Here is a 13,913-nt window from a genome sequence, read left to right as displayed (position 1 = left end):
AATAAAGTTAATTCTCAATTATCGTTGCAATAAATGACAGCCAATTCATTATTATTTGTATCCAGTATCCAGTATCCAGTATCCAGTATCCGTAGACATTTTTATAAATTCAGAAAATAAAACCCTATGATATCATGATCGGTATAGTGTGCTCGATAATAACATTTTTTTCACTTGTCTTATCGTTAGCGCGTAAATTCATCACTTAAAGTACTTACATAGAGTTTGCATTAGTTAAGTGATCGTATGGGACGTCGTTCGACGACCTCGGCTTTTCACCGATACCTTAGTAGAAAGTTTCTTAGTTGAAGAGAGGGTAACAGGCCTTGAAAATCGCAATCAACAGGAGCGACGTCGCGTTCGAAAGGTGTCATGGACGTGATAAGTGTCGAATTTTCATCAATGTAATTTTTTAGCCACTTGAAATACATACCTATATAGTCGATCGAAAATGTTATGTTCTTATTTTCTTATTTTCTTATTTTAAAGATTTCATGTCTTAATTTATTCTTCACCGATCAAGACTTATCGGTCGAATTAGAACGTGACTTGATATCAACGGAACTTGATGTCACAACCGCGACCGCGACCCATCAAAATCGATGCTTCCTCTTTTTTAGAAGGGGATAAAAAGTTGCTCTCAATTTGAGGGACCAAGAAAATATGACAGAATCGAGTATCTACGTATCGACGACAAGCGGAAATTTATTCTCTCTCTCTCTTTCTCTCGGAAGTATCGACCCTCGTTTCCATCTAGCGGAAAATGTTCTTCCGTTCCTCGCACCCTTTCCTCGTTTCTCTCTCTCTGTTTCGCTGGTTCACGCCTGTGCTTTTTTTCCTCTAAAAGTGATTTATTCCTGCCGCTTTTCTTTCTTTATCGAACGGTTCGAACGGTTTGAACGGTTCGAACGGTCGCTGCAGTAATTAGCCTTGTTTCGCCGCGCTTAATTACCCTGGAAAAGCACCAGACGCGTTCTTAGAGAATAGCCAGCGAGAGGAAAAAGTAGGTCGTTCTTGCGAAGAAAGGAGGAAAGACGAAAGAACCGTGACGAAAACAGCGCAGTGGCAAAATACTTGATGCAAGTTCACGGTCATGTTTAAAATTCAAAGTCTGCTTTTCAAAGTTTCTTGTTCTTTTTCTAAAGCTTGAAAAATTAGCGCTTTAATAGCAGTTAATTTATAGGAGTAAAGCAGTTGAGAAGAAACCGTGCAGATAACCGTTTCTCGTAAGGCAGATAATCGTGTCATAGGTCGCAACCTCGATCTAATAATTTTCCTGCAACGCTATGCAATTGGTGGTGCGCTGACAAGTATAAACTCCGACGATCTGTCCGTTGACGGGTTAGTCGCGATCAAACCACTTTGAAACGAGGTCATTCGCGCGAATACCATATAGGTACCTATTATAATAATTCGACCGCGAAAATGTTTCGATCCTGCGTATCGATCGTGTTGGTGATTATGTCGTCGGTGACGATAGCAAGGTCCGAAGAGGAGGCAACTTGTCAGGAAATAAATGGTTACAGAGTGTGCCATCGCAAAGGAACCTTACTGCACGTCAGTCAACAACAATTCGAGGAAAGACTTGAAATTCACGATTTAAACCTGTTGGCGATCCGAGAAAACAGTTTCAACAATAATTTAACCACGACTAGACTGAGCTTTGGCCTGGGTAATAAGCTGTCTGTATTGAAACGCGAATCGTTTCGTGGCTTGGATAAGTTGGAAAAGCTCGACTTGGACAGCAACGTGGTAACTTTGTCGGCGAACCTGTTTGCCGAACTTGGACAGCTTCGCTCGTTGTCGGTGATATTTAACAAGATCAAGGATATACCGAAAGATACGTTCGCTGCTCTGTCGAATTTGATGTGGCTTTATTTGGGTCACAACGACATCGAATCGATCAGCAAGGAATCTTTCTCAGGATTGTCCTCCTCTTTGTTGTTTCTCTGGTTGAATGACAATAAAATCAGTAACATCGAGCCTGGTACATTTAGTGAAATGCCTGAATTGAGTCGTCTTCACTTGGAAAACAATAAATTGACTACTATACGAGCTGGTAGCTTTCGAGGACTACATAAATTGGACGGCTTGTTCTTGGATCATAATCAACTGAGCAGCATCTCGAGGAATGACTTGAAGGGTCTAATTGGTCTAAGGATTTTGTACCTACAGTCGAATGAAATTTCTACGATAGAAGCTGGAGCGTTTTCGCATTTGGAACAATTAGAACAGCTGGATCTTAGGAAGAACAAATTGATAAGCCTTTATTCGGAAATGTTCGATGGATTGGCTAGTCTGAAGAAATTTGATTTATCCAATAATTTGATCAATTTTCTGGATCCAGGTACGTTTGCTGCACTTTCTGCGTTGAAGACCCTCAATCTTGCCAACAATAATCTGACCAGTGTCGATAGAAAGAGCTTTGGATTGACATCTTTGACGATGCTGTACACCTAAGCAGTAGCAGTACATATAAACTGAAACAAAGAATTACGATGTATCCTGGAGCTTTTAATTAATTATATCATTTTATGTACATATGTATTAGATTTTATTTGCTTCTGTAAGCAAAACATTTCGGAGAATTGAGTGAAATTTTGCAAGAAAATTTTCTAAACTCCGGAACACGGAAAATGGTAATAAAAAATGTCATCAGTTAAATTATTAACTTTTGCCGTACCATTTTCCAAAAACATTTGCGTTTACGTAGAATGGTATCTCGTTAATCTTTGTTGCTGACGTTATAAGAGAAATAAATGCTGGCTGACACACTCTTTACTCTTCGAAATTTAATCTTTCATTTATTATTTATAATTTTCTGGAAGATTGGTAGTGTTTTAAAAATCATCAAAATAATATTCGAGTATATAAATAAAGTAAGCATTTTAAACTTGTGTAAAGTAATAATCGTTATATTAGAGGGGAGGGAGATGGGAAAGGTTTCCAAAAGCAGAAGGTGTTTCGCACGGTGAAGAAGGAGAACTTGAAAGCGAACGGGATGCACCACGGCCCTTTAGAGTCAAAAACGCACGCGGAGAGTGCCCAGAAAAGAAAAAGAAGAAAAGGAAAAGGAAAAGGAAAAGGAAAAGGAAAAGGAAAAGGAAAAACCGTTTCAGGAAATCACACGCGCGTTGCTCTCCCTACGCTTTCGCTCGAAAAATCACACAGCGCGTCGTTAACAGAATAGAGGTTGGGATTAAGAAATGTTTGTAGAGAAGGGAAGAAATCTATATTCGAAGAGTGTGCATGCATGTGGTAGGTGCTGGAACTTTTTGATTCGATATTCGATATTCGATATTCGATATTCGATATTTATTACAAGGACTACTAAAGGCGTAGAGTTGAATCGACGCGACAGGAGACACGGTGAAAGTGTAGCTTCAAGTACTCGACATAGAGGATACCTCAAAAATAGATGATGAGCCGTATTTGAGCGAGGCTTAAATTTCTAGTTCGTATTATTATTGTTATTATTAGAAATTTTGATAAATATTAGGTAATTGAAAGAATGGATAACGAAAAATTGTCAATAGGTTTGATCCTAAGACATTGTAAAGAGAGGTAGGGGAAACATTATGTTTATGGTAGATGTTTTTTTGAAACATTCTGTACATTTGGGTTGCAGGAAAGCAGATACTTGTACGAGTCTCTCTTAATCCAGTACCGAGGATACTCCGAGCTTGATTCACAACGGTGCGGTGCGGTGCGGTGCGGTGCGGTGCGGTGCGATGCGATGCGATGCGATGCATTGAAATGTTATTCGCTGCTCCAGTCTCTAGAACGTGACTGGAAACGACGAACATCGACAAGCATCGTCGTGCATTAGACCGTTTGAAAAGCGTAAAATTATGTTTGAACGAGGCGTGAATGCGATGTCGATGCTCTCAATCGAGCTTTAAATTGTTTAACATTCATTTGATTGTGGCTTGATGAACCAGACTGGTGAAACCGAAGGAAATTTTGCTTTTCACCTAACGATAAGTGAATCACCTAAATTCAAAGTACATAGAACAAAAGATAATCGTTAACAAAAGTTAACTGGTAACTCGACTTAGTTAGTCGACTGTTACGACGTGCTTTCTACGATTTATTACAGCTCGCGTCGATAGCTGGCCAGTCGAGCCAATTAAATCGAACTTCTGCCGTTGCAGAATCATCGTGTCGATACCGTGAAAGAGATCCTTTCCATTTTTTTTATTTTCGTTGCTCTAAAACAGCATTTAGATCGTTGAACCGACATTTGAACCCGGATCTTTCGTTTGCTAGAGAATCGGCCAGACCAATTAAGCCATCCAGACGCGTCGATATCTTCTTTCTTTTTCTTTTCTTTTCTTTTCTTTTCTTTTCTTTTCTTTTCTTTTTATATCAATTTAACGTTTGAAAACGGCTGTGCCATTTACAGACACCGAATCAGAACTGTGAAAGTCGGTAAACTAGTTGGATTTTTTTTTTATAGAATCATTACTTATAATTACTTAATCAAACTTTCTTACCTGGATCAGTAGCTAATCGATCTTTGGAAAATTTTTACCGAGTGGAATATTCGAATTTTCCAACTCATTTCACCGTTGCGTTTTCGAGTGAACCACAGTGAAAGGTTTAAATTGTAGATTGTCGTCAAGTTAACCGAGGTCAGGGTTAACACGATGGTTAAGTCATCTTGAATCCTCTCTAACCACTCTGTTATACAAGTAGGAGGTGCAACGTTCATCAGACTCCATTCAGTCGTACGATGGAAATTTGAACAAACCACCCCTCTCTTCTTCTTTCATCGATTCAGGCTAGACAGAATAAATGTCTGTGAATCGTAATAACGGCGCGGAACGTTGAAGAAAAAGAGAAAGGGAAAGAGAAAGAGAAAGAGAAAGAGAAAGAGAAAGAGAAAGAGAAAGAGGGGAGGAATAATTATTGAAACAGACGAGCAGGGCAACAGTTGCATATTTAGTGGTGACGGTTAAAGTAGAAATTTCGCTTTGCCTCGCTTTTTATATTATTCTCTGTTTCTGAAACGAATGTTGATCGTTACAGAAAGGAGACACCACGGTAAAAATAAAAAGAGAAACGGAATCGAGAAATAAAAGCCAGCTTTCGTTTCATTCTATTTTTCCAGTCTTTTCCAGTTTTTTCCCTTTTTTATTTTCTAATTTGCGGCGAGCCTCGACTTCTCTTCGGACGGGGTAACGCTTGCTCTTTTACATCCATCATCGTGTTACCTGGTACGTGTAGAAAAGCGGTGCGTATAAAACCACCTAGAACGTATCCGTTACAGAGGTTGCACCGTAATGTTTCACATTCTATTGCCTGGTCAATATACCATCTGCGCTTCCCTCAGAATATTTATACAGGATGGTTGAAACGAAAATGGAGAAAATTGTTGTATTCTTTAAAAAGTTTATTCAGGTTTTTACGATTCAATGATTCCACCCTCTCGATCAATAATTACTTAGGAAAAATGAAAACTCATTTGTTCGGTAAGTGATAATCGATCGCTGTTACATGTTCAGGTCTAGGTACAAGTTTTGTTAACGAGCAGCACCCTTTGCTTCGATGGAATATCGATATTCGCGTCAAGGATAATCGACTTGTCAGGATTCTGTTCCTAAACTTAACAAATGGAACTTTGCATGATCCGAATATATGTATTATAGAATTCGGACGAAGAGGGTTGCAATGAAACAACTTGGAGCTAGAGTTTCAAATAAAACGTTTCCAATGTACTTACCTAATCGGGAACGATAGGATATTTTTCTATATTCGTAATGTCATAATGCGTTTGCATTACACCGACGACGCTAGAAAATCTCTTACCAGTTTTTAAATCTCCCCTTCGAATGTAGCGCGACAGAGATTTCTTTGAAAACACGAAAACATCCAAAGACATATTTTTTCTATGAATTTTTCTTCTATCGGTAGAAATGTATTGAAATGGCAAGCAATTAATGGAACACCATCTACATATTATCCACGTTTCATCCCTGTTCAATAAGAATCTTCGATATTTTGATATTACGATATTTCGATATTTCGATATTTCGATATTTCGATATTCCAATTTCCTGGATGAAACGCTTTGTACTTTGCATTTTGTTTCCGAAGTGTGTCAGTTCGATGTGTGCCGCCGATATTTTAGCCGTTAATCCGAAATATGTATCTCGACTAAGCGACTAAGCGACTAAGCGACTAAGCACGCATGCTTTCCAACTAAACTTTCTTTTTACAAATGGAGCCGTAACGCTAGAAGGATTTTATTCAACCTAGAAAGCTATTCAGTCCATATTTTTCTTTTTTCCTTCTAAAAACGTTGATACTGCGAAGATACTGACTGGGAAAAAACTGAAAAATCGAAACGCAGAGAATTATCGATTATTATAGTATGTAGGTATATTTCGTAAAACGTAACATTATTATATTGTATATTCGGGTAGGTACTATTTCACGTTCAGTTTAATCAACCAACAGAACGCGAGAATTACCCGAGAGCAAAGTATCTGAATTAGGTAACGCGTTCAATTAATCAGCCAACAATAGGGAAAATTACACCGTACGGCATCAGAGTGTCGTTTGCGACACGGCCGCGAAATCGTTTTGGTAAACAGTTACCTACAGGGATAGAGTCTATTACCACCTGTGTACCAACTCGTTCGAAACAAGTTGGAAAATCGAAATGGGTCGATGCTCGAAAAGACAAACGACACCAGCATAAAACACAACCCCCTTCTTTTTCATCGATGATGGACATATTCCTTTTGCACTTGCATTATTAATACATCGCAATCGTTAGAAAGTTCCTCTGTTTACGCGATAAAAAGGCGAAACAAGTCGGTGCAATGGAAATCTATTTTCGTACACTGCTACGCTCACAATCACCGTTACATTGCAATTGTGAAAGCCAATCTGATTTCTTCGTTCTATTATATTTTCACATTTTCACATTTTCACATTTTCACTTGTCCACGCTAACAATAAGTGATATTTAACTGCGTTCATTCAAATAAAAAAGTTACTGTCCAAGATTCACTTTTTCAAGGACTATAATTATAATTATAATTACCGTGCTTTTGCTTATCATTACCTTTAAAATAATACTAAAATAAACAATTTCATCTTAATTTCTCGTGAATATTATTCTTCATCGAGGGAGAAGACGTTTGAATGAATATAGAAATGGAGATGGGAGAAGCAGAAACGTATTTACGCGAGAAACGCGATGCATTTATCGTTAGTAAAATTAGGGCCGCGCTGGGTGCTCGAAATCAGCTGATTTAACGAGAATGCATTAATCGCTAGTTGGTAAAACGATTAAAGTACTTGGAATCTCTCGTTAATACCTCTAACGAGTAGAACTTTTGTTTCAGTGCTTTCTCAATCACACTACTATTTATTAACTATTAACTTTATTATTATCTATATTTAGAAGAAAATCCCGCTTTCTACCCATAGATCTGGATATAAAAAGATATCCACGAAGCAACCTAATTTAGCAATGATCGTGATGGCGTTCAAGTTACCGCTTCCTGCTTATATCATTGCTCTCCGACAATAGCCGCAAGCCCAAAAGCGTGTTCATCGGGCGTGAATACGCGCGCACACGCTCCGTTAATGCATAATGCATATAATCGAAGCTACGATCGTATATAATGGTACCTCCCAGTGCAGACGAGCCAGCTATTCCGATCCAGAAAGTTAACATTTCAAGCCGAATGTCAAGTAGAAACGGCAGCAGGCTTCTGATCATAGCCTAGCTTCTTGTCAATCCTATTCTCCGAGGAGGACGTGACGTGACGTTACGTTACGTTACGTTACGTTACGTTACGTTACGTTACGTGACGTGACGTGCCGTGCCGAGACGATCAAGACGATGTTCTCGTTGAATGTCACTCGGTGACACGAGCAGCACTCTGACTTGAATCATCTAACTTGGACTCGAGGATATCCGTAGCGAGAAGGAGGTGGCCCATTTGAAGGAGCTAAACTTGGACAACAACCGGGCCTCGGTTTGTCCTCGAATCTGTTCTTCGAGTTGAAACAACTTGCCTCCTTCTATTTCAGCTTCTACCGGATCGATCGACGCTGGGCGGCGCTGGGTGGCGCTGGGCGGCGCTGAGCACCGCGCCGGTGCTCTCTCAGGACTCGTTCAACGGATCATCGAATCTCAAACGGGTCTTATTGAGATACCAGACTCGTTGTCCCAAAACTGATGTACCAGGAAGACCCACAATAGATATATATGTTGAATTAATTCAACTTTTCTATTATTTACATACGAGTATAATAGAATAATACTCGAGCAGGGTTTAACGTAATCGCAGATTTTTCATAAATTTAAAAGATTATTCTCAACTTACAAAGAATGAAATTTCACTGCAACCACATAGATTCGACTTGGACGAAATTTACTCAACTTGAGATCCAAATCGTCGTCTTCTCCTCTCCTCTCCTCTCTTTATTTTACCGTCAATGTCTACAGTCTTCAGGGATTGTAAACTTTCTAAGGTCTCGTAATCGAGTTTATTGCCTTAAAAAAAAAAAAAAAAAAAAAAAAAATCATAAGGTGAAATCTAACAATAAGCAACTTGTAATGTGAAGTTTGAAATTTGAAAATGCGCTCCATTGAGAATCAGTAAGAATCAGTGTCGATATGTAAATGATAGAAATTGAATTTGATCAGAGTACAGTATGGCAGGTAAACGACCCAATTACTCTCATTTTCCGAGTGAAATACACACAGTTAGCCAAGCTTTTTATCGCCGTGTCTGCGTATCCGGTACGCTTATTTAGCGTAGTTACGCCCGTTTCGGAAGCCTTTTAGTACACTCCAGTTATTTCTGTTTCCCCGCAATTAAATCTTTTTCGTTGGCCACAACGAGTCCACCGTTCTTTCTTTCTTTCTTTTTCTCTCTCGTTTCGATGAAATAAAAGGTAAGACGAAGAAGAAAAAGGAAGCATACAGCGTTAACGTGACGTGTTGTTCAATTTTCATTTACTCGCGCGCAGCTGTTTTTTAGTAAAGAAAGGCAATTAATTATTAACACAGCCAATTCTAGCATTGAATCTCGTAAAGAAAGAATCAGATCTGGTTTCGACAATCAGGCCCGGACAATAGTTCAGCAAGGAGTAATTCCACAAACGACCCAGCCGCCTGGTTGGTCTCGTTAACGTGACTCCGGCCTAAATGCAAGGCCAAAGCCTTTGAACTGGATTGCCAAACGCTTTCAGAAATTAGGGCCTTCGAAGCACCACAGTTTCGTACTATCTATGTTATTAGACACTCGGTGTCAAGAGCAATGCTAATGTTTGCGATGTTTCCGGTCTGCCCTTCAACCTGCCAACTTGTATGTTTCCATGTTTCCATATTTCGACGTTTCCACGTGGGTCATCTGTTTATTCCGGATTCTCTGTCGCGATACTTAATACTTAATACTTAATACTTAATACTTTATACTGACATCGATTAGGTCCGATTAGGGAGTCGAGTAAGTAGTTACGCTGATTCTATGGTCAGACAGTACAGCTTGTAATTGCACAAAGGGTTTAAAATCCAAAATATAAATATTAGGAGATTTAGGCATTTTGATATACACGTATTTACATAAAAGTATGATGATTTCTGGTATAATTTAGTAAGAAAAATTCATTGTTTGTCGGATATTGACGATAATTAATATTGCTATGTCTTTAATCATGACCCATTAAAGGGAGTATTGGAAACGAATCAATTAGCCAAATAGCGAGCCTGGGTAGTGTGCTCCTGTCGTAATTAATTGCTGTAATTAATTAGCCGCGTTTAATTACTGACAATGAGACCAACACTAATGTTCTGTAACGTTTCTCTTTCAATCTGATCAAAAGATGATCGAATAATGTTCGTCGATACGAACGAGTCAAGTTTATTTTTTTCTTTCTCTCCTTCTTTTCTAGTCGCTTAGCTAGAATATGTAGAAATGAAATATGTAGCATCAATTTCTTCGGCGGGTAAATTTTAATCCCTCTGACACGTACACGTTCGCGCAAACGAAAAAAAAGAAGAGCTTAATATTCGAAGAAGTTGGAAGCAATCCAGATTAAAGACAGCTGCGTCGCGTCGCGTCGCGTCTAAAATCGAGCTAAAATTTTCCTCCTTTTACCGTCACTTTATTTCACAACTAAATGGAAAAGTTGATCGGTTAGCTACTTTCTTTGATGATATTGATTAATCTGTCCATTAATCCGTTAATGTTTACGAACTTACACTATCAATTCTAGCATGGAATTATGAAATTTTAGAATTATCGGCAAATTTGTACATAACTGGATCACAATAGGTAAGTATGTTTTCAGCGTTGAAAAAAGAAAATGAAAACAAAGCGAGCAATTTGCATCGCGAGTCCGAGACTCGCATCGTTTTTCAAATAACCTTTATAATTCTATAGAAGAGAATTTCTGGTACAATAATCTCGATAAAAGACGCGGCTAATATATGCGTCACTGATCGATCGAGTGACCCGGAGACGACACTTGGAAAGACCGTTTGAGAAACTCGAGCCGAGGAAAAAGAATTGGACGGAAGATTCAGCCGCGTGTTCCTAGAGGAAAAAAGAGAAAAGAGAAAATAGAAAATAGAAAAGAGAAAAGAGAAAGGAGAAAAGAGAAAGGGGAAAAGCAGGATAAGGCAAGCAGACTCGGCATTGTGCCCAGCAAGGAAATTGCAGTGTCACGTTTTGCAAAAATGCCACGGAACTCCGGCCTCTGGATTAGTTCCAGATTCACTGAATATTAAATTGCACGGGAGGCGTTGTCGATTGTCGATCCTCCTTCCTACAGAAATTTACTTCTATAGCTGCTGGAAATTTCAATCTCAAATGGGCAAAACAAATCAATATTACCTACTTAATTTAGTTTACCTACATGGATGTCCGTGGCATCGCAAGTAGTTTCTTTACTTTTAAATTTCCATCGCCTATCTTTTTATTTAAAATTCAAACGCTACATACAGGATGTCTACAGTCGAAACCAAGTTATCCTTTATAACTCTTCAAAGTTGTACAAGCAAATTGGCCATTTCATATCACCAACAACGGCTTGAATAATATTCTTCTAAGGAAAACGAAGGAAAACGAAACGAAACGAAACGAAACGAAACTTGGGGTTGGATTCATTCAAGTGAATGCGACGGAAAGAACAATGGCAGACGGAAAGGAAAAAGTGGTGGTCCGATTAAGCCGACTACCACTGATAACCTAACCAAGGGGAAATCGCGTAGGAAATTGTACATTTTAACCTGGAATGATTTAAAAGCCCGTTTAAAAAGATTTTTAAACGGTTTCATCAAATATCCCTGCTAAATTACGACCTCGTCCTGACGAGAGAATCTAAGAGACAGGGAAAAAAGATGAAAAAAGATGAAGAAAGATGAAGAAAGATAGTCTTTATGAATGCGTTTGAAGTGATACAGTAATAAATTGTAGATATAGAAAATTATTTATAAAATTAAAAATGTTAACTCAGCTTTAGAATAAATGTCCGTGTCCAAAGTCCATAGGTATTAAATTGGAAAATAATTGTTATTACAAAAATTATTATTACAAGTCGCAACAAATTGCCATGCAATAGTTAAAATTCGCGTATTATTCGCGTATTATTCACGTATTATTGTTGATCGTTATGAAAATTTTCCATCAAATGGCACGTTGCATTCACAGACATACATACCTACCTATATATTATATAATGTATGTAGGTACGTAACAAGACAATTATTCTCTGTTGCATTATTCTTCGTTCTGTTAGAATTTGTTAAAACGCATCGTAACTGTATAAATACTCGTCTATTGCGAGATGAAAAATTCCTCCACCGTGATGATAACTTTATTGAATATATGAAAAAATGAGAATAGTTGGGACGAGACAACTCGATAAAATTCCAAATTTGCTTTCTCTTTCTCAATTTATCCTGAGCTTTTCCCTTTTTCTCTAACCGATATTTCTTCACGTTTTCTTCTTTCGCGTTCTGAACTGTTTGAATTTTGAATAGTGTTTGCGGCCGAGCGCAATCAGCCCCTTTTGAAATCCAATTCTCCTTCGGCAACGACCAAACTATCCCCGACCAGTATTTAAGCGCAATTGTAAGAGAATAGAGACGAAATGGAGGTTTTCGCGTGGTAGTCAATGTCCTGATTTAAAGTTTGCTCGCGCTCAAACTCTTCTACACAAGCCGAGCGAATACTAATATGTACCTTCAAATATCTCCATCATCTTTTAAACCAAACCTAGTAGGCATTCGTTTCATTTATTTGCCAAAGAAGCTTTTCTATCATCTTTTCTTCTCTTTCTCGTAGTGTTGGGGTGATATCGTTCCGAGGGCCAGAATAACGACTCCTTTAAGGAAATCTTCTGGCTTTCGCGTTAAAGTCCTAGTTTGCGGATAATGATCATTATATAATACGTTAATTTCTGCGGCCTAGATATTCGCCAAAAAGCAAGCCGTTTTTTATTCTGCAATATTTCGTCATCATTTTCGTTACGATCTCGAGCGAACTCAATCTCGGGGATTTCGAGGATTTCGGGGATTTCGGGTTTTGATCGTAAACTTTCTATCCTCTTCCATTGACGACGATAAGAGAAGTTTCTGAGTTTCGTGGTTACACAATGGAGATCTAGGGAGGAAAAGGGAAAAGGGAAAAGGGACACGCGTCGATGGTCCTGGCTAAACTTGAATCGATAACAAGGAATTTCGTCTATGTCCACTATCGTGGTTGCGATAAACCAATGTCAGCTGATTTATTCAAGTCCACGTGGAATCAACTGAGGATTTTTAGGACCGATCGTATTTCGATTATTTCAATTAAATTCAAAATTGCTTGAAATTTCATCTCTGTTACATAGTGGGTATCGAAGTAGGCGGAGAAGACGCTTTGCAGGAAAACGTTGACGCATTCGTGGTGGTGATAATTTAATAAACCGGTAAAATGAGATGCTCGTGTCCTAGTTTTCAAGTGAAACGAAGATACTTTTTTTTCTTTCTATCTGTTTAAGAATTTCTACTCGCCGCGCCGCGCCGCGCCGCGCCAAGTCGCGTCGTCGGCTCGATCGATGAAAAATTATCTTTTTTTTTTGTTTTTCAAAGAAAAATGAAGCATTTTTTAGGTAAACAAGTGACACGGGTCGTGTAATTTCTTAATTAAAAAACGTTCCACGAAAAGTATATCAATGATATAGGTAACATTTGTTATAATTTACTACTTTTGTCTCATCAGGAAAAATGTAACGCGTTTACTTGTGTTACCGAGAATATAAACATGAATTTACATGAAGGAGAAATTTTGTTCAAAGTTTCACTGAAATACGTAGCGCGTAATAGCAAAGTCTCGTTAAAAGGTAACTCGACAATATACGAGAACCTTTGAAACATCAAGATAGAAGAATGCTAACACATTTTTCTAAGAATAATAATATTTAACTCCATTATTCAGTGCTGCCTATTTTTTACCAGTACGGAATAATAATTGAATCTCTACCTCAATTTTTTAAGGTAAAACGTTGAAGAAATGATTGCAAATTTATTAGTCAACCTATCGCCTCGTAGGTCATATCTCTACCATTTAAATACACGAATGGTGTTAAAAATGATTCGAAGTATGTTTTTCGAAAGCGATTGAATGGATCACTAGTTACCAGCAGTAAAATATAGGTAAAATCATTTGAAGAACGTAAAAGGGCGATGCATTAATCCGAAATTAATCTGGCGATTAAACGGTTCCTTTTCTTCGTGTTCGTCTGTTGACTGTGAAACAAACGTAATTGCTCGTTCGAGCGAGAAAAATGTTTGCTAGAAACCCAAAGTTCACCCTATCGACATAGGGGAAGTAGAGAACAGCTGACCTGTTTCTCTATTTCTATCCACGACACGACACTACACGACACGACACGACACG

At 38.3% G+C, this 13,913-nt stretch overlaps 1 protein-coding gene across 9 annotated transcripts in view; it reads left to right on the top strand.

Annotated features, from left to right (window-relative positions):
• The window catches only part of LOC114875856 (tyrosine-protein kinase Btk29A), a 62,458-nt gene that overhangs the window by 43,083 nt on the left and 5,462 nt on the right, over positions 1-13,913 (top strand). Inside the window, exon 1 of one of the 9 annotated variants that reach the window (XM_046290107.1) lies at positions 1,209-2,347. The exons of the other annotated variants lie outside the window; for them this stretch is intronic. Coding sequence (XP_046146063.1) covers positions 1,426-2,347 — 922 coding nt within the window. The 5' untranslated portion in view covers positions 1,209-1,425. Of the gene's footprint in view, positions 1-1,208; positions 2,348-13,913 lie in introns of those variants that run through there. 9 annotated transcript variants of the gene reach the window in all.

This window comes from Osmia bicornis, chromosome 2 (genome assembly GCF_907164935.1).
Source record: "Osmia bicornis bicornis chromosome 2, iOsmBic2.1, whole genome shotgun sequence".
NCBI classification, from domain to species: Eukaryota; Metazoa; Arthropoda; class Insecta; order Hymenoptera; family Megachilidae; genus Osmia; species Osmia bicornis.
The sequence above is the reverse complement of the archived record's forward strand: the minus strand, read 5'-3'. Positions and strand labels throughout refer to the sequence as shown.